The sequence below is a fragment of the Oryzias latipes genome, chromosome 5 (assembly GCF_002234675.1).
Source record: "Oryzias latipes chromosome 5, ASM223467v1".
Taxonomy (NCBI): Eukaryota; Metazoa; Chordata; class Actinopteri; order Beloniformes; family Adrianichthyidae; genus Oryzias; species Oryzias latipes.
The window spans coordinates 27,193,598-27,211,869 of NC_019863.2; the positions used below are offsets into that span (position 1 = coordinate 27,193,598).

The 18,272-nt window shown below is 37.1% G+C and overlaps 1 protein-coding gene across 1 annotated transcript; it reads right to left on the minus strand.

Moving 5' to 3' along the window:
* Positions 1-5,097: 5,097 nt before the first annotated feature.
* On the minus strand, positions 5,098-17,158 carry mettl1 (methyltransferase like 1). Its single transcript, XM_004069122.4, has 6 exons — positions 16,957-17,158; positions 15,397-15,524; positions 15,122-15,306; positions 8,667-8,780; positions 6,455-6,556; positions 5,098-5,455 (listed from the first exon to the last, which is right to left on the minus strand). Exons 1-6 carry the CDS (start codon positions 17,034-17,036, stop codon positions 5,339-5,341), a joined length of 726 nt encoding a protein of 241 aa, XP_004069170.1. The 5' UTR covers positions 17,037-17,158; the 3' UTR covers positions 5,098-5,338.
* Positions 17,159-18,272: the final 1,114 nt, after the last annotated feature.

Genomic DNA, 18,272 nt, shown 5'->3' on the forward strand with positions numbered 1-18,272 from the left:
CCTAAAGTCCAGGCCTCAGCCTGACTTAAATGCTGCGGCAGGACATTAAGAAAGCTGTGTTTAAACAAATGACAGAAATCTATAATCCAATGAAGGAAGATTGGAAAAGACGAGTAAAGACCAAAGTTCCTCAGTAATGATCCGGGAGATAATGTCACAGACTTTCAGGTTAAAAGTAGATGTACCTTCTGTAATACAGTATTTTTTATTGTCAATTTTGGTGGCGCTGTTGTTTCATTATTAGTGAGATGCAGTAGCTTTAACCCTTGTGTTATCCTAGGCACTTTACCATTGGGAGTTGGGTCATCTAGACCCACTAGACAGTGCGCTGAACCTTTTTTCTTCAATGATTTGTGATCTTTACTGGTGTCCATGAATTACATGAAATCTTTCCACCTTTATCCACCTTTGTCATGGTAGGGAGAACACGTCAATGCAAGGGTGGGGTCATCTAAGATAGCACAAGGGTTATGATGATTTTTTTAAATTGTTTTTTTATTTCACTTCATTGCTAAATAAATTATTGAGAGGAAATTAACTGATCACAGTGAGCCATCAATATGTCAAAAACCTTTCCAGCAAACTGAGCTTTCCTCCTTTTTTTATTTTTTATGTAACACACCCATATGAAGACTGACCTTTTCCACAATTCTATAAGTGAACATACATATATTTGTGTCTTTTATTAGTACAATTATAGAGATTTAACATTTCAAATCCAGAAACTATAGGGATGTGCAAGTAGAGCACCTTAAATAACCTCATTCAGATGTGATGCAACATGTGAAGACAGAGGTTTCCAAATTTAGAGGGCACCCCAGGTTTCATTTGATGCAGAAAAATAAACTTTAACACCACGGATGATTTATTTATCCTTGTTCAGCTTCTCATCTCATACAAATAAAAAGCTTGTAGTCCTATCTGCAAGAAAGAGAACACAGAGTCAAGATAATGCTGAGCTTTATCTGTGCTCCTCAAGGATCAATTCTGGTGCTTCTTTTCTTTAGCCATTACATAAGTAAAACTGGTGCAAAGAGTGAGAGGAGTGTAAATGTGTGCATAAATGTGACACATTAAGTTATAGGCGTTGGATGTTATTGCTAATGGGGATTCTCTCTTTATAATTCCAATTCTTAGCTCTAAGTGTACAAATTTGACTCTCATTTTAGCCAAAATTTCCTTTTAAATATCAAACGTAAGGCTTTCTGATGTGTAAACAATTATAAATTGTGCAAGAGCACACGAATCTACTGAGTCAGGAAAAATCTTATCGCTGTTTTTGCAAAGATTTTCTTGTCTGTAAATTTTGCGTTGTCACCTCCACCCCTGTACTTTTAATTGAATGGAGGCAGCTGCTGTACACTACGTGAAGAAAAAGGAGGTCTGTTATCGTTTAGCAGATACTTATTGGTCACTTAAATTGATTTGTGTTTAACCAAACTCTGCCTTATCCAGGTAGTCCAAGCATGCTTAGCGTTGTTTACTTGACCCCACCTCACTTTACGTTATATTACATCCTATGGGGTTATAGGTCTCAATATAAAAAAATAACAAAAAACTTGCATGATTGCAAAAAAACTTTTTTAGGTACCAAAATATGACATCTCAGCTCTTCTGGGACATTTTTGCAGACCACAGCTGTCAAATCAGCAGCAGATCCTGGTATGAGAAAAAATTAGACAAACTTTCCTGAACTTTCCTGGACTTTTAAGAAAGAGGGAGGCCTTCACACTATCAAATATTGATTTACTAGTTTTCTACACAAACGATGAAATCACACATGCAGATTTGCATGAGATTGTTGTTAGGAGTATTAATGACTTTATACAAGAGAAGATAAAGACAGAAAAAGAAACCGCTCCTTAAATAACCAGCTGATATGTTTTAGTAAACCACTGTTTTTTTTATCAGTAAGTAGAAAATTAACCAATCATGTGGTGAAATCAACCTTAACTTAAATAGTGCAGTTTTTTAAGTTGTGTACAACTTGTGTACATGCCCACAGTGGGGGGCTGTTTCATCTACAGAATGGCACAACTGGAGTGCTTGCTAAATGGGTGCCGGGGTCTGAGACACTGGGTTTCACACTGAACCAGGCTGATCTGTGCTCTCTAAACAACTCCTCATGGCATCTGCAGAGAACATTCATCCCCAAGATTCCCGGTGCCTAGGTGGTAGGACCAGGGGAGTCTTTAACGACAAGTACCCCACAGAGCTCAAAGCTCAGCTCCAGGTAACCAAAATATAGGATGGCTAAACCATTTGCAGCTTTAAGCTTTAACCAATGGAATACGTTCACTTGCCATACTTTTTTGCAGAAGATCAATCTGTCCCTGAGGGTTTTTTTTTTGGGAGAGAAGTGGCTTCTTTGCTGCCCTTCTTGACACCAGGCCATCTTCCAAAAGTCTTCGCCTCACTGTGCGTGCAGATGCGCTCACACCCGCCTGCTGCTATTCTTGAGCAAAAGCTCTGCACAGGTGGCACTCCGATCCTGCAGTTGAATCTGTTCAAGTGGCTGAGTTTAATATCTCCAGCTAACTCCAACACAGGAGACACGCTTGCAGCTTCACGCATGTTCCTCTTTATTTAACTTCACCCAAAGGAACATATATCCCCACACATAACGGTTCCTACCTATTTACGTCACCTGATACCACATTTCCCTTTCTTAAATGAAGGACTTCAGGGTAACACAACTAAAACATTTCTCTTGTCAGTAGACATTGCAGTATTCCACAGTAAAGTGTTCATTCAAATAACTTACATAACAAAGTGCTCATCTCAGTGAAACCCTTAACTACTGCATACATTTCAACACAAACCCCTCAAGCTTTATCTACGAGGAATGAGATAGACTACTCAGTTCCTCAGCTGGAGTGCGAGGATTATTCTGCCCCAGAACTCACTCAGTTCCTATTGTTTGAACAAACTTAGCGCTTTAGGTATGTAGGCGGCGCCCTGGCTCTCACTGGAAAGCGTCTCTCAGACACTGAAGTCTCTTGCTCCAGCACATGATCTTCAGAAGCCACGCTGCCTCTCGTGCGTTTCTGGTGCAACAGGTGTTGGTGGAATGTTTGCATCCTCATTTTATTTTGAGTCGTAAACTACAAAGGTACTTTGCATTTAAAGTCCTTTGGCTGCTGCAAACGTTCAAAAAGGGGTTAGCTTTAGACCCCAAAGACATTTGACATCAATGCTAAATGACTGCTTCGTATCTGAAATAAAACTGCACTTCACATGGAAGCCATTAGGAGTTTTTTCCTTTGATTCTCCAGCAGAGTGTATCATAAAAACTCTGCTCGATGACCTGATGCTGCTAAAATGTTAGATGATGTGCTTTGGGTCACTGGGAGGACCTTGTTGCCAGATGGCAGTAAAAAGGATGACAGCAGAGCAAATCCTAATGACGATTGCTGGGATAGACTATTAAAGAATGATGAAAATGTATCCTGTTTTTAGTTAAAAGCATGTGCAGTTGAGGCTTTTTCTGTTCTGATAACTTCATGTTTCCAGTGTTCACTATTTTCAGTGAGCATATAAAACATGTTTTTCATTTTTTTTAAGTAATATGATCAAATTAAGAATAATTTAACTCACTGTAATTTGAAGCTTGGTGAAGCAATTTTAAAAGCTTCTCTCACCACGACTTACAAGCTTTTATATGTATATATAATCCTATATGGCAGCAACTCAATGCATTTAGACATGTAGACACGGTCAAGATGATCTGCTGCAGTTCAAACTGAGCATCAGAAGGAGGAAAAAGGGTGATTGAAGAGACTGAACGTGGTATGGTTGTTGGAACCAGACGGGCTGGTCTGAGTATTTCAGAAGCTGATCTTTACCCACAACCATCTCTAGGGTTTACAAAGAATGGCCAGAAAAAAAGAAAATATCCAGAGAGTGGCAGGTCTGTGGGTGGAAATGCCTAGTTGATGCCAGAGATCAGAGGAGAATGGCCAGACTGATTCCAGTTGATAGAAAGATAACAGGAACTCAAAGAACTGGTTACAATCGAGGTCTGCAGAAGAGCATCTCTGAATGCACAACACGTCTAACCTTGAGGCATCTCAGACTGATTTCTTGAACATGATAATGAGTTCACTGGACTCAGAAACTCTAATTGTGTCGACCTATACCATATAAAATCATCGCAAAATGAAATAAATTGATTCTAATGGACTATAATATCACTTGATTGAGACACAGTGGGTTTATTTTACTAAAGCGTAAAAGTGCCACCACAGCAGACAACACTCACATGATGGCAGCAAAAAATGATCAGTCCATCGTTGCAGTCTAATCTGTGGAAACACTGTGAATTTAGCAAAGACATGTGAGCATTCAGTGCAGCAGAACGATCTAATAATGTTCTTTTTGTGTTATTTCGATGTAGAAAAACAACAGTGGGCTGAACTTTATGAAACTAAAGTGTGAATGGATTTTCCATTAATTCTTGTTTATTTGTTGGTACACATATTTAATTAACACTTGATTATCTTCCAAGAAATAAACAGAATCTGGAAAGCTTCACCTGCACTGTTCGGAACCCAGGTATTTATGTCTGAGCTACACCGGTTTAATCTTTGGCTATAGATGTCGTGGATCGATTTTAGGTCGGTGAACCGGATTGTTCAAAATCGACTATGAATCGTGTCTGCAACCACAAATTATGAAAGGAATAGAATTGTTGAACCCCTAAGACAAAGAGATGCAAGTTAAATATCAATGCAATTTTTGTGCTTCAATTTTTGTCTAATCTGATTAAGTTTTCCAGCGTCTGCTGTGGTTAAGGCAAGTGCCGTCCTGCTCATAACGACAGCCGCCTGCAGCGGCAGAAGTCTGACAGATAAAGAACACCAACCTGTAATGAGCACCTGGAATTACAAAAACAAACACTGAAAATTACTGTTTCTAGGACAGGATTGTCTGACGTGGACCTCACATCAATCCTTTGGTAAATGAAGATAAATAAATGTTCTTTGGCTGGAAATGTACCATAAATCATTAACTCTGAAGCCGAAAACCACCCAAAACAAACAGGCAAGATGTTAATAACTGTCTCGCTCCTTTTACAGAAAATAAAACACCACAGACTCATATCAGCAGAGACGCTTTACTCCTTTGAAGTGATTTACAAAATGAACCACGGAAACCTCCTTTCATGACTGTAGCACCTCAGAAGAGCTTTACAAAGCAAGTCAGAAGTATGGACTGAAACAAAAGTCAGGATTTACTTCTCATCTGCAAAAAAACATTTTCTTTTAAATAAAATTCTATCTGGTGAATTTAGAAGGCTAATAAAAAAAAGTCTCAGACGGGGGTAATCCTGCTCTCCTCAAGGTGAATCGTCAATCCTCCGAAAAACTGCCAGGAAATTCTTTCCTCCATTTCTTTGAACTTTCTTTCCTTCTTCGGTGCACGTCCCCAACCGGCTTACGATGAGGTCATCCACCTGCAAAATCAGGACAAGAAGGTTTTCTCATATGCTAAAGACGCTAGATGCTCTTTTTTATACTCAAAGTTTAACATTTTTAGCTCTAGTTCTTTAAAACTTTAAGGACAGCATCTATTAGTTTGGAATAAATGTAATACAGTTCATTGAGTAAAGCCTCTGTGCTGAACAGCTGGTGAGCCAACTTTACATTACTCTACAGATATGACCGAATGCTTCTGCACTTTTCCACAACTTGACCTGAAAAAAACCTTCAAAATCAAACAGACAAATGTTAAAATAAAATAGAACAAAGCTAAACATTTATGCTGAAAATAGGAAATGCTGCTAAGAAAGATCAGAAAATCCTATTGGAGCTCCTCAGGCTGTAGAGGTAAGCAAAGCTGGAGAACCTACACCATTTTTATAGTTATTGATCAATTCCAGAGTGCTCTAATTTAACACATCGAAAATTAAAACCTGCACTTCGTGGAGGCAATTGTCCTCAGTTCAGGCTTCCACGCCGTGCAGTGATTTTTAAAAATGCACACTACGTCGGCCATTAACCCTTACTTTGTACAGTCACACCATGTTAAAAATGTTTGGATCAAATTTGAGACAGTGAGTAAATGAGGAGCTTTTTTCCCCTGAACTCTCATGTCAATATTTTTGAATCTTAAACTAATATTGTAGAGAGCAAAAACGTAATAAATCACCCCAATTTATCATAATTGATACCATCTTTATCTCATAAAAGTATTATATTGCACAAATGTTTTGGGGGATTTCATCAAAGGGTTTAAAAAAACCATCTGAAAATGTGAATTTTCTAACAGTCATTAGACGTAGCAGGCTTTAGAGGGTAAAGTTCTTGGTAAAAAGGTTACGTATGTTCAAATCAGAACACCCTCCTATCAGATATCCTCGTTCCAACCTTTTTCCGTTCCCTGAACAGCAGGGACGCGAGCGCCAAACCGGTGGACTTCAAACAGAGCGGTGAAAGGTTCCACGTCAACATACCAGCTCTTCCTCCGTGACACGTGCAAACAGTGGATGCTCAGTGAAGTGCTTCACCATCCAGAGGTGGACCTCCTCCACATCTGTTATGGTGTACACCAAACCCTGTCATGGGAAGATATGTGGGGGTTATCATCACACTTTTGGGAAAAGCCAGCGAAAGGCTGCACGGTTGAGTTTAGGACTTTATCATCCACAAAATCACATTTCTACTTTGTCATAAATAAATGAACACATGTTGATTTTTTTCTCTCTTTTCTTTTTATGACCTCACAATTTATGTAAAAGGATAAAAATAGTCAACGGGCTGCACAAGGGTGAATCACCTGTGTCAATATGCTTTACTGTGGAGGGCGGACTGATAAAATTCATAGAAGACGGATTTCGTGGAAACTCTTGACGGTGGCACAGATTTTCATCCTGGTGCATATCAGCACGTATGACTCTTCTTTTCCCAGAGAGGGCAAGTCGGCCGTGGCAAACACTTCACACACATTTAGACTTTATCGATCTGTTTGGGATAACTGGGCTTCCAGCAGCTGATGCGGTACAGTAGAACAAAGGTGGCACACAGGGAGTCACCAGAGAACCACCAATAAAACAAACAACTCATCTGCATAAAACTAGAGTACAGAAAATGAATTATTTTAGCGCACCTCAGGGAGTGGACTCAGTTGCACACTTTCTCCCGATCTCCTTTCTAGGGAAGAAGTTGTCTATCGCTACACAGGTTCGTAATGGCAGGAACCACCCGCTATCTTAGCACCTCAATTACGACTGTCTGCTTCCTTCGACCACATTCTAATTTGAATTCAACACTGAAAAATGTGGTTTCAATCTGTTTCATGAATGATTCCTCCACCCACCATCTCTGCTTCAGCTGTGTGCCCATCACACATGTCTGTGAACGCACCGCTGTAGGCCCACACTAAGGGAAAAACAATAAAGTTACACAAGACACACAAGTCCGTCATTGTTCCCTCAGCCTCCACCAGCACTTGCGCTCTTTTAGAGCGTCTCAGCGGCTCGTAGACAGGGACTGGGTGTGTGGAGATCCAGCTGGAGGCCACAGCGCCTCCTCAATTCAGGAATTTGTATTGTGTTGTGTTGCATCATCATAGTGAAGAGTTCAGCAACGAAAATTTAAAAAAGGGTTTGGGTTAAGGCAAAAGTCTATGATCTTTGTAACCCCCCCCCAAAAAAAAAAAAAAGTCACGCTTTCTCACTTCAATGAAAATCACTTTTGGGGGGATTTTTTTTTAAGATTCAAAGATTTTTATTGTCATTGTGTTTCTACAACGAAATTTCCGATGGCACACAGTCGAAAAGGAAACAGTAGACATAAAAAGCCAATATAAAAAATATAAAAATCAAAAAAGTTCGTTAAGAAGTTCTTAAATAAAATGTCCTAATAAATAAACAGTGTTATTGCACATTCAGTGGTTTGTTATACTGAGAGAAGTCCGAGATGTTTTATTCCTATTGGCATTTTTCTAATAATGGAGGACATATATTAAACATTTCTGAGTATTTCATTATTCAAATTGTTGTGAATCAGGAGCAGACGAAAAAAAATTAGTTACATAGAAAATACGTTAATCCCAAGCTCCCCATTCTAATGGATCCACTTGTAGACTTCTAGATCCACGTTTGTCTTTGTTTTTCCTTGTCTGAGCCGGAATCTGGATCAGAACTGTACGGCTGGATAGCTCCGACATTGTTCGCCATTTTTAAGGAACTACTGCCGCTCTGCAACCTAGTAGATGTAATTGCTTTATAAGTCTCAAAATAATTCTCACTCTTAGAAACAGGAAAACTTTTCAAAAGCAGACTGAGCCTTTCAGGCTAAAAGGAAATTAGCCACCCAGCACAGTGGTGGTAGTATCATCCTAAGGGACAGCTTCTGTTACTGGATAGAAGCAGTTCAGCAACAGTGGATCTTCATCAAAGCCGTAAACTCTGATTACTTAAACTACTGTCTGGACCTAAAACCAATAAAACCTTTCAGGAATTATCCCAACCCACTTCTCCATTCCTCTCCTCTTCTGCTGCCATTCATCTGTAATGTGTGAGGGTTGCAGTTTTTTTTGCACTGTCTTGTTAAAACAAATCTGTGAAGGGTCTTGAAGGCATAACGTTCCTGTGCAACCCGGATGCACTATTTTCATGACCGCGTCCCTCGTAGACGCGGACGCGATCCAGCATTTATACGTACCCCAACTCTCAGCGTGTAGGCATATTCTGCTAACAGAGTGGGGCTGATGATCCTCCATTTATGCTTGGTCTTTTTAAAGTGAGGGTCAGGGAAGAGGAAGAACATTTTACTGAGCTAAAAGACAGAAAAGAAAAAGAGTGATGGTTAGGATGAACAGAAAGGAAGCAAGGAGAAACCGTTTATTGATTCCTCATGAAACAGTTGAGACACATATACTTAATATTCTGCTAAAACAACCATTTACAAAAAAACAACCCTTTTTAGTCTACTCTTGGTCTAAAAGGTTAGCATCAGCCTTATGCAGTGTCCTTTTGCATAAAATTGGGTTATGGCAAACAAGAAGCAGGAAGTGCCCGACGAGAATCACCCTGAAAAATGAAACATGGACTGTTTCTCCACATGTTTTAGACAAAAATAGATTTTCTGTTACTAAGCTACAGAAGAGGAATAGGGCCATGGAGAAAGATAAACAAAGGGCATAAAAAATTCTGACTTTAATCTCAGAATTTTGAGATCTCACAATTCTGAGATTTTTCCTTCTTTCTCCATGGCCCTAATCATCTTCTGTACTAAGCAGCTTTGGAAATCATTTAGGAATTTTTCTTGAACTGAGAAAATCTCTGACATGTTAAGGTGGAAAAAACAAATATTGACTAAAACACATATAGATCTTTACAATATAACTTAAAAAAAAAAGAAAATCCAAAAGGTCTCTACTGAACCAAGCAGATTATAAATCTTGTGTGGAGATGCTTTGTGTCAGTTTTGCACAAAGAAAAGTTTTATGTGTAGAAGTGAAAGCAATCTTACGACTTTAACTGCTGATTTTCTTTCACAATTCTGCAACTTCTTTGTCATAAAACGTAGACTTTTCTCATATTTTAACAAATTATTCATATTTCTGCACAACTCTAGTAAAGTTTTTTTTTTACTTATTATTCTGCAACTTTTTCCTGGTAAAACAGAAACTATTTTTTAATCATAATTTTGTATCCTTTTCCTAATAATTGTATGACTTTATTCTTTTTTTTTCAAACTTTTACAACTGTATTCTCGTAGACTTGATTTTTTTTCTCATAATGTCGTGATTTTGTTCTCGTAAAATTTACACCCTTTTCTTTCCAACACTATGAGACTTTATTCTCATATATACTTGTTTATTTTTTTCTTCTTCTACTCTGTCATAGTTATTCAAATACCAAGCTATTTTAATTTTACTTTTTTTTTTTTTTTTACAGGATTGTTGCTAGAAGTTCTGCTTCTGCAGAGGTTACAGGCTTCAGTTTACCTTAAACCTTGACTATCTTTTTACTTACCACGAAAAACAAGTTGGTTTCTGTTATTTTTTATACATCAATGATCATAAAACAAAAATAAAAAAGTATTACACGTCAAATTAAAAAAGAAAAAACCCAAAACAATCTCCAATTGTACTGTGAACGTGGCCTCCGTGTTATTTTCTGTGCTTGGCAGTTAAACTCTCTGGGTTGCAAAACTGGAAATTCCCTCCACGTCTCTGTTTTTGACAAGAGTACTATTGCAGGCCCCATTGATATTAGTCTGCCTGATATATTATGAATCCCTCCAGTCATTCTTTATTAGTTAAAATAAATAACATCTTGCATAGACGGAACGGTGTGCGGGTAATAAGTGGGGACAGCTGCAGCCTCGGGGGGCTCCTTTGCTGATGGGAGAAGGAAATCCTCGACTCTTTGTGTTGTTTTTTCTGTTACAAAATGTTCCAGGGAGAAGAAAAGAACATGTTTGGGGTGTTTGAGGGTTTGACACTCACAACATGCATGTGAGAGACTGGGGGCGATACTCTGAGCACTGAACTGGGTGGTCTTTTCTCATATCTTTTAATCATGAACGGTTGAAGAAACTTTTGATAGAGCGAGAAGCAGCAGATGTTAATCCCCCGTGAACGGAGGTTAAAACAGATTTGGGGCGCTTCGACGGACCAAACCGCCTCGTGGGTTTCTGTAAATCAATGCAAACTTGGCACAAATTGCTCGATATAAAAGGTATAAATACATCTGTGTCATTTAAAATGAACTAATAAACTTTAAAGGTACAATCATAAGGTGTCTTTATATGAAACATCTTTGAGATTTGCGTTTCATGAGTCACTTCAGCAGCTGCACCTTCACTCTCCTCATTTTCCAGTTTATATCCTCCCATTGGAGTTTTTATTATGCCTTTTTCATATGAAGGGTCCCAAAATTAACCCCGGCACACTAAACCCACTGTGTAATCTAATTCAAGTTTCAACAAGTCATAGATTACCGGAGTTAATTGGTAGGGATAAATGGCGTCTTGCACGGCTCGGCGCTCAGCTGATGCGACGCCTTACATGCCAGACAAAGAGCCCTTTGTTATAAAATCCCTGGATTTACTGTGCGTATACATTAATTCAGCCCATATGTTTAACACGAGGAAAAGAAGTATTTTTAATCAGAAATGCATGCTCTGTAGTTTTGCTTTTAGCTGATGCGAGGCCCTTCTAGGCCACATCACATGAGTTGTTAAAAGATAGAGAGGGGCCCCCTCTATTACGCTTATCGTTCACAGTTAGGCAGCATCCAATGATATTAACAACTAAATTTATTTTAAATAAAAAATACATCCAGTAAGATCTGAAAAAAATCGGTTTAGAGGAAAATTAAAACATTTAATTTTAACAATTATCTAAATCAGGGGTCTCAAACTCAATTTGCCTGGGGGCCACTGAAGGCAGGGTCTAGCTGAGGGAGGGCCGCAACTTCAGCACACGCACACACACACACACACACACACACACACACACACACACACACCCACACCCACCCACCCACACACACACACACACGCAACTTGTGTGAGTAAATTTGTATGGAACATGTACTATACTATTAACTATACTTTATTATCAACCGTTTTCCGTACAAAATTTATTCATAAAACTCTAATTCAAATAAAATAAAATACCTAAATTAAAAAATCAATAAGTAAATAAATCAGTAATACATTTCTGTTTGATTAGTCTTCTATCTCTGCTATATTCTAATATAAGTGTCCTTATTAACACAGTTCAGTTAAAACTGTTGAATTATAAGTATTAAACAAAAAAGAAGACTCAGATTCTACAGTTCTGTAACCTCCATCAATGGGTTCTTCTGAACACGGCTTCTCTTTCCTTCTTACTGTTGGACACTTGGCAGCACTTCCTCCCATTCAGCTGAGACCCTCAGTGTGGCTTAAAGATGATTGTCAGTAAATCTGGACTGCACTTGGACTTATTGAAATTTAAGGATAATACGATTATATGCTCCCAATTTTGAGTCTGTGTTGAATGTTTTTTTTTAAGTTCACTCTTTAAAACACAATCAGTAAAGGAGAAACAAAATTCAGTAACCATCTTTGGATTTTCTTTCTTATGGGTTTTTGCACATTTAAACCCTGGTCACAAGTTATTGTAAAGCAGCCGGTCAGCCACTCCTATATTTTCATATTTGAATTCAAACTGTGGTTAATAAAAGAACGGCCGCTGTTCATTGGAGATCGAAGAGATCAGAGAGGCTCAAAAACGGATGGAAATTCATGTTGGCGACACCAAATAGGTGCAGCCAAAATGCGCCATCAGCATGTTTGAGATCACCTGGTGTGTGACGTATGTTTTTGCTCCAACTTCACAAAAATATCACGAGAAAGGGGCGGGAGCAAGGCCCCAACCTACGCCAAGGCAGCTGGAAATTTAGTACTGCGCTGACTGAAAGCTGCCCAGATGACTACAAAACAATGCATTATGGGAAACGTCTCCTGACGGTTTTTGTTGTTGAGTGATCAAATAAATTAATTTAAAATACCTTGTAATAAAAAAATAGAAATAGAAATAGGCTACATTCAAAAGGCTACACACATTACAAAACATTGAAATAAATATATAAGATATAATGACATACATCATACTAAAGGGGGGAGGGGGGTTACATTAAAACTAAATTGAATGTTAAGGAAAACTCCAGCTTCCTGTTGTCCTTCAGTCACGCTGAAGCTTCGCATTCATCTCACCCCCACCCCCCAGCCTGGTCTCCAAAAACGATCCAGGCACGGCGCTGATTCGTCTCAAACACGTTTCTCGTTGCATTTTCCCCACGTATTTTTTAAGACTAATCTTGTTGTCGCTCGCACGTGTTTAATGTTAAAGCCCCGTTAGCTGTCACGCATGTAGGTGTGTCACATTTACTCTCCTCAGCTGGCCCATCTCCTGGGGGAGCGGTGGGCTGCAGTCACAGCCGAGCACGAGAACCGTTTGGTTGGGGTTGATACGCCGCCGTAACAATAACCTAAACCCTCCTCCGGGTCCGTGCGGCCCAGGAAAAAGTTCAGCACTGACTGCATTTATTTAGAAAATAACAAGCGAATAGACACTTTTCTAAAAAGGAAAGTAAGGAACTCCTTAATGTGTTCTGGGGCTGCAAATAGCGAGCGGGCCGCCAGTTTGAGACCCCCGATCTAAATGAAAAAAGTCTGGGCAAAAAAGTTTGTTATTTATCGTCCAATTCCCTCCCTTCTAATTTCTTTCCTGGTTTTAATAACTTTAAGTAAATGAAAAAAGTCGTTTGTAAAAAAAATAAATAAAAAAGAAAGATTAAAGAACAAAAAAAGGGTATTTATTGCAAAGCAGATTTAAAACGTGCACGAGTCTTCACTTTAAATGTTTTACATTGTCATGTGAGCAGAAAAATCACCAATTTTGTTTGTAGAACTAAAACAAATAGAAAACCATCTAAAAGATTTTTGGTCATACAAAGCACTTAGTCCCTTCAAATGTCCTGGTATCCCAGAACTCTAATTTCTTCCTTCCTTTAATTACTTATGAAAAGCAAAAACTAAGAAAGGAGACTTCTCTAACTTTTGTCATCTAAAAACTACTTTTTATTTTATTTTGTTATCTATTTGTCTAAAAGCAACAGTGGAAAAAATGTATTTTTCAATATAAGTTAGAAAAGGTTACATACGAGATGTTTTTCTTTCGTTGCAAGTGAAAATGTCTGACTATGGAACTTGAAGAATTTCTTTTGGTAACATTTCTTAAAATAAGTTGCAATATTTTGCCCCTTTAGGATAAAATTAAATCTTGAAATTAGCTATAAACACTCGGCTTTAGGTATATTTTCTTTAAAAATCCTAAATATGTTTTGCTTAAAAAAGGTTTTATATTTAAAGTCTGTATATACACTTTTGCCCCCAAGTATATACTATTTTAAGCAATACAGCAACCCAAATATCTGTATTTTTAGATCAAAATTATCTTAGAATAAGACAAAAAATTAGAGTTACACATTTTAAGATAAATTTGTCCACGAAAGTAATATGAGTCAAATTCCCCAACATGAAAGTTTTTTCCTTGAAACAAAACCACTCACCATCACCAATGAAACTTAAAAATAATATAAAAAGTAAATACAAACCTTGTTTTGCTCAAAGATCTAGGTACAAATAAGATTTTTTTTAAGATTAAATGAATGGAGATGATCTAGATTTGATGTTACGTCTTCTTAAAAATTTACTGGTAAATTAATTTAGTCATAAATATTTAATTTGAATCTGGAAACTGGACAGACAGACTTGGTGAGATGTTGTGTTTTTGCAGTGAAAAGCTCTCTGATCAAACCTGAACTTAGCATAAAGATGAATTATTTTAGTTCTTTTTTCTGAGAAAGTCTTTCTGCTCACCTGAGTTTTACAGATTAAAATCTAATCCTAATTCCTAATTAGATTTTTCATTTTAGTGAATTAGATTCAGCTCAAAGACAGAAAACAGCATCGGGAATATATGATGGAGAGAGTTCAGCAATTGGTCATCTTTGATTTGCAATGGTTTGTTTTAAGCAATCAAAGCAAGTATAATGCACACAAAGACGTATAGAATTTAGGATAATTTGACATTAAATCAAATTTGACATTGAAAGGGAATGGAAGGAAGGGAATTTATGTAATACCACCCCTGTTCTACCGCACCATTTTCATTCTATCATTTATCATTATCCAGTTCATAACTTTTTATCAGACAGAATTAAGAATCCTTTAGTATCAATAAATCACATGACAAAGATGAATTACTTAATTATTATGTAAAAACAGACAACTCTATTTCATAAATCAACATAGCACATGCAGATCAGTTATCTAAGATATGTGCAGATTATTTTTCATCATAAAACTCAATCATGAATCAATTTTCAATTTTTGGAGCAAGTGAAGTGATATAATTAGAGATCAATCACTTTAACCATTTTCAAAAATTGTGTAGGCAATCTTATTATTAAAATTATAAAGGTAATGCTGTGTTATGTTAACTAAGGAAGTCCCTGAACATCTCACAGGTAGAATAAAAGAGATCCATATAACCCATTCTTAACTTTCAAAGTAAAAGCTTTTTTGGGGAATATTTTTTACAGCACAAAACTTACCTGCCCTTTGAAAAAGAAGTTGGGCAGGTACTTCATGGCATTGCTTCGAAGGCAAGCGATGTTCCCATAACTCCCTGGGTTGGAGGCACGCAGCGACCGAATCCTGTCCTGCACATAATCCGACACCTTCACCCGGATCTCCATGCCCAGGATGAGTTTGTCAGGGAAGAGTGGAGATAATTCCACTGCAAAGTGCAAATAAAGTACAGACATGAGGTCAATAAAAAGCACAAGCATAAAAAAAAAAAAAAAATCAGACTAGTGGCTTAAAATACCCAAAAGTCCTCCATATCCACATCCGATGTCTGCAAACTCCACTCGAGGGGTTGCTTTGTCAGGCGTGTTGCCAGTCGTGAAGTCTGGATACAGCTTGGACCAGTCCATTTCCTGAGGACATACCGGACTGGAAAGGAAGAAATAGTGATAAAAAAGTCGTCAAATTAAGATAAAATTTGTGAATAAGATAAAATTAAGATAAAACAATTCTGCACACAAGCTCTCATGAACTACATTTGATACTAGAGCTGCATGATATGAGCAAAACTCGTGATATGCGATATTAGTGATCAATATTGCGATGATGACTTAACTTGCGATAAATGAATAAATAGCAAAAAAAAAAAAACATTTCCATTTCACAGTTTATTTAAAAATGAGTCAAAATAACTGAAATCATTCTCCAAATGACACTCGTCTACACAGGAGGCCAACATCTAACATAAAAGCTCCATCTGATTGGTCATAAAGGAATTTAATCAATTTGTTAAATAATTCAAACTGCCTTAAGATTGTTTTAGCACATTTAAGGTTTACAATTTATCGCGATTTCCCCCGACTTTTGCGATATGGAAATTGCACAGCTTGAAATTGCGATAACGATAAATTAGCGATTCATTGTGCAGGCCTATTTGATACGATATGGGTTTTTACACTGGAGTGCATCCTAAACACAACTTTTGTCCATGCAGTTACTCTGGATAAGTCTGGCCACCAAGGGTTAATATGTATCTTATAATTAAAAAAAACTTGTTTTTATTACAAGATACAAATATATACAAGGGATAAATCTAATATTTATCTGTACATACATATATTTTGAAAATGCACTTCTTTGTTTAACATCTGGTCCCAACTCTTTACAATCCAGTCTATTTGCTTGAGAATAAAGCATGGATGGTTGCATTTTTCATAATGAAGTTCCTTGTTTTTGAGGTATTTATTATTGCTTTCTTTATTGAATCCTAATAAAATGCAAACCGAGTAAAGAGAGAGATCAATCTCAAATGTGAAAAAGGAGAGATTATTAATATATATTTAAAAGTTTTCTAACAAATCTCAAAAAGAGAGTGATTTAAATACCATGTTATTATTATTATTATTATTAAAAATTAAACAGTCCCATTCAATTCTTAGTCTTGTTGTTTTTGTTAAAGTTATTTCTTTATAAATTGTATATCCTTATCTTTTACTTTTTAAATTAACTTTTATAATTGAAGGTCAGATGTTGTGGTGATAAACTTATAATGCATTGGAAAAATAAATCAAACTAAGAAACTTCATTAATTCATGTTTGAGTAAACTCTAAATTGGCTAAGTAACTATTTTTTTTGTTTAGCTTTATGACTGATGAAAACACTGACATGACAGAGCTTTAAATGTTCTTAAACATCTTAAATTTGGATTATTGCATTCTGATGTTTTAAACCAGAGCTGAAGAGGGGGTCTGTTACATGAAAAAAAGTTTATAATAATATATCAAGACTTTTATCACACAAAGAAAAAGAAAGCTCCAGAGTAAGTTCAATCAATGTATGTCGGTATGAGAATTGACTCACTATTCAAACGTGTGGTGCGCCATTGGGTTAGAATGGGCTCGCTGTCTGTAGAAACGCTTCTGCGGCATTGACGAGCTCATGATGAATAAATATAAATACGCTACTCTAGCGTGTCTTCAAATATTAAAAACTTAGGGAGAAAACCGCAAAAACACCGACTTTACAAGTCACGTTTGGGTGAGTCGCAGATATGTGACGTCACAACCAAGCGTCCTTTTAAGGTTGCCATGTTGGTTTTTAAAAGGACGTAATTTAAAAACCCTGTGGATTACAAATTGGATTTCCTTCATTAAGCAAAACAAAACAGCGAAATAGGAGAAAAGTTTAAGGACTAAAACTGTGCCACACAGTACAACGAACACGTAGGGGAAAAACTACATTTAATAACAATATCACCAGTGATTGCTTGGTTTTGTCCATAAAAATTAAATGTAAAAATGTAAAAAGCTTAATCAAACCAGATTAAATAATAAAGCTACTGTAAATTGACCATGGGATCAAATAGCTTTCTTTAGAAGCACTTAATTTCTAGAAAAAGGGGAATCAGTTTTTGTTATTTCTTCTGTAATAATTCAATTAACATTTTCAGTTTTGTCCTCATTAAAAGGAAATGATATAAATAATAATTTTTAAAAAGCATTGTCTCCAGCTATCAATGTTTAGTCATCCTATGAGTAAGGAAGGAGCTTCAAACTAGCTTTAAAACACCATATGCATGACATGTGTTTCAGAATAAAGGCGTCAACAAATCACAGGTTTCAACTCTTTCCCCGTAAACTGTGAGCAACCAGCTTCACCATAGCTATCAATATCCAGCAACAATTAAGCACCACACAGAAATTTGTAATCGGATTTACACGAACTGGGTTTTATTGGTTGGATTTGAAGGCCATTTGAATCTTAATGCAGCTTTCTTTGATAATCCAGAATAGGCCTTTGACTGAGTCACCGAAAAACCTGTGGATGGTAGCTCCATGTCTTGAGTAACAGCAAAAAAAAATGAATATGAGAGAAAACCTCCTGTTCACTGTGCAATTGTTTTCTTCTCATAAGTAAAGTCTTATGAGCTCCTAAGACTTGAGAACCCAGCTACCTCCAGAGCTAAGAAGAAACAGAGGTTACTTCATAAGTCAGTCAGCAGGTTCAGCCTTCAGAGTCTTCTTGAAGTGGTTTCAGCCAACATGTCAATGCACAGGGCACAAAGAAACATTTACATCTAAAACAGAAGCACAACCAAGAATAAAATGGAATGAACAAATTCTTCTTTTGAACCAGGCTATATTTACTGTTTGTAATTCTCATTTACATGGCACAGA

What these genes read in the sequence shown, in the direction of transcription:
- mettl1 (XM_004069122.4), bottom strand. Translation starts at nt 17,036, where the DNA reads ATGAGCTCGTCAATGCCGCAGAAGCGTTTCTACAGACAGCGAGCCCAT. An exon ending in GCGCACCACACGTTTGAATA is followed by an intron (nt 15,525 to 16,956) that starts GTGAGTCAATTC and finishes CTTCCTTTCCAG; the next exon opens with TCCGGTATGTCCTCAGGAAA. An exon ending in ACTTCTTTTTCAAAGGGCAG is followed by an intron (nt 8,781 to 15,121) that starts GTAAGTTTTGTG and finishes TCTGTCTTTTAG; the next exon opens with CTCAGTAAAATGTTCTTCCT.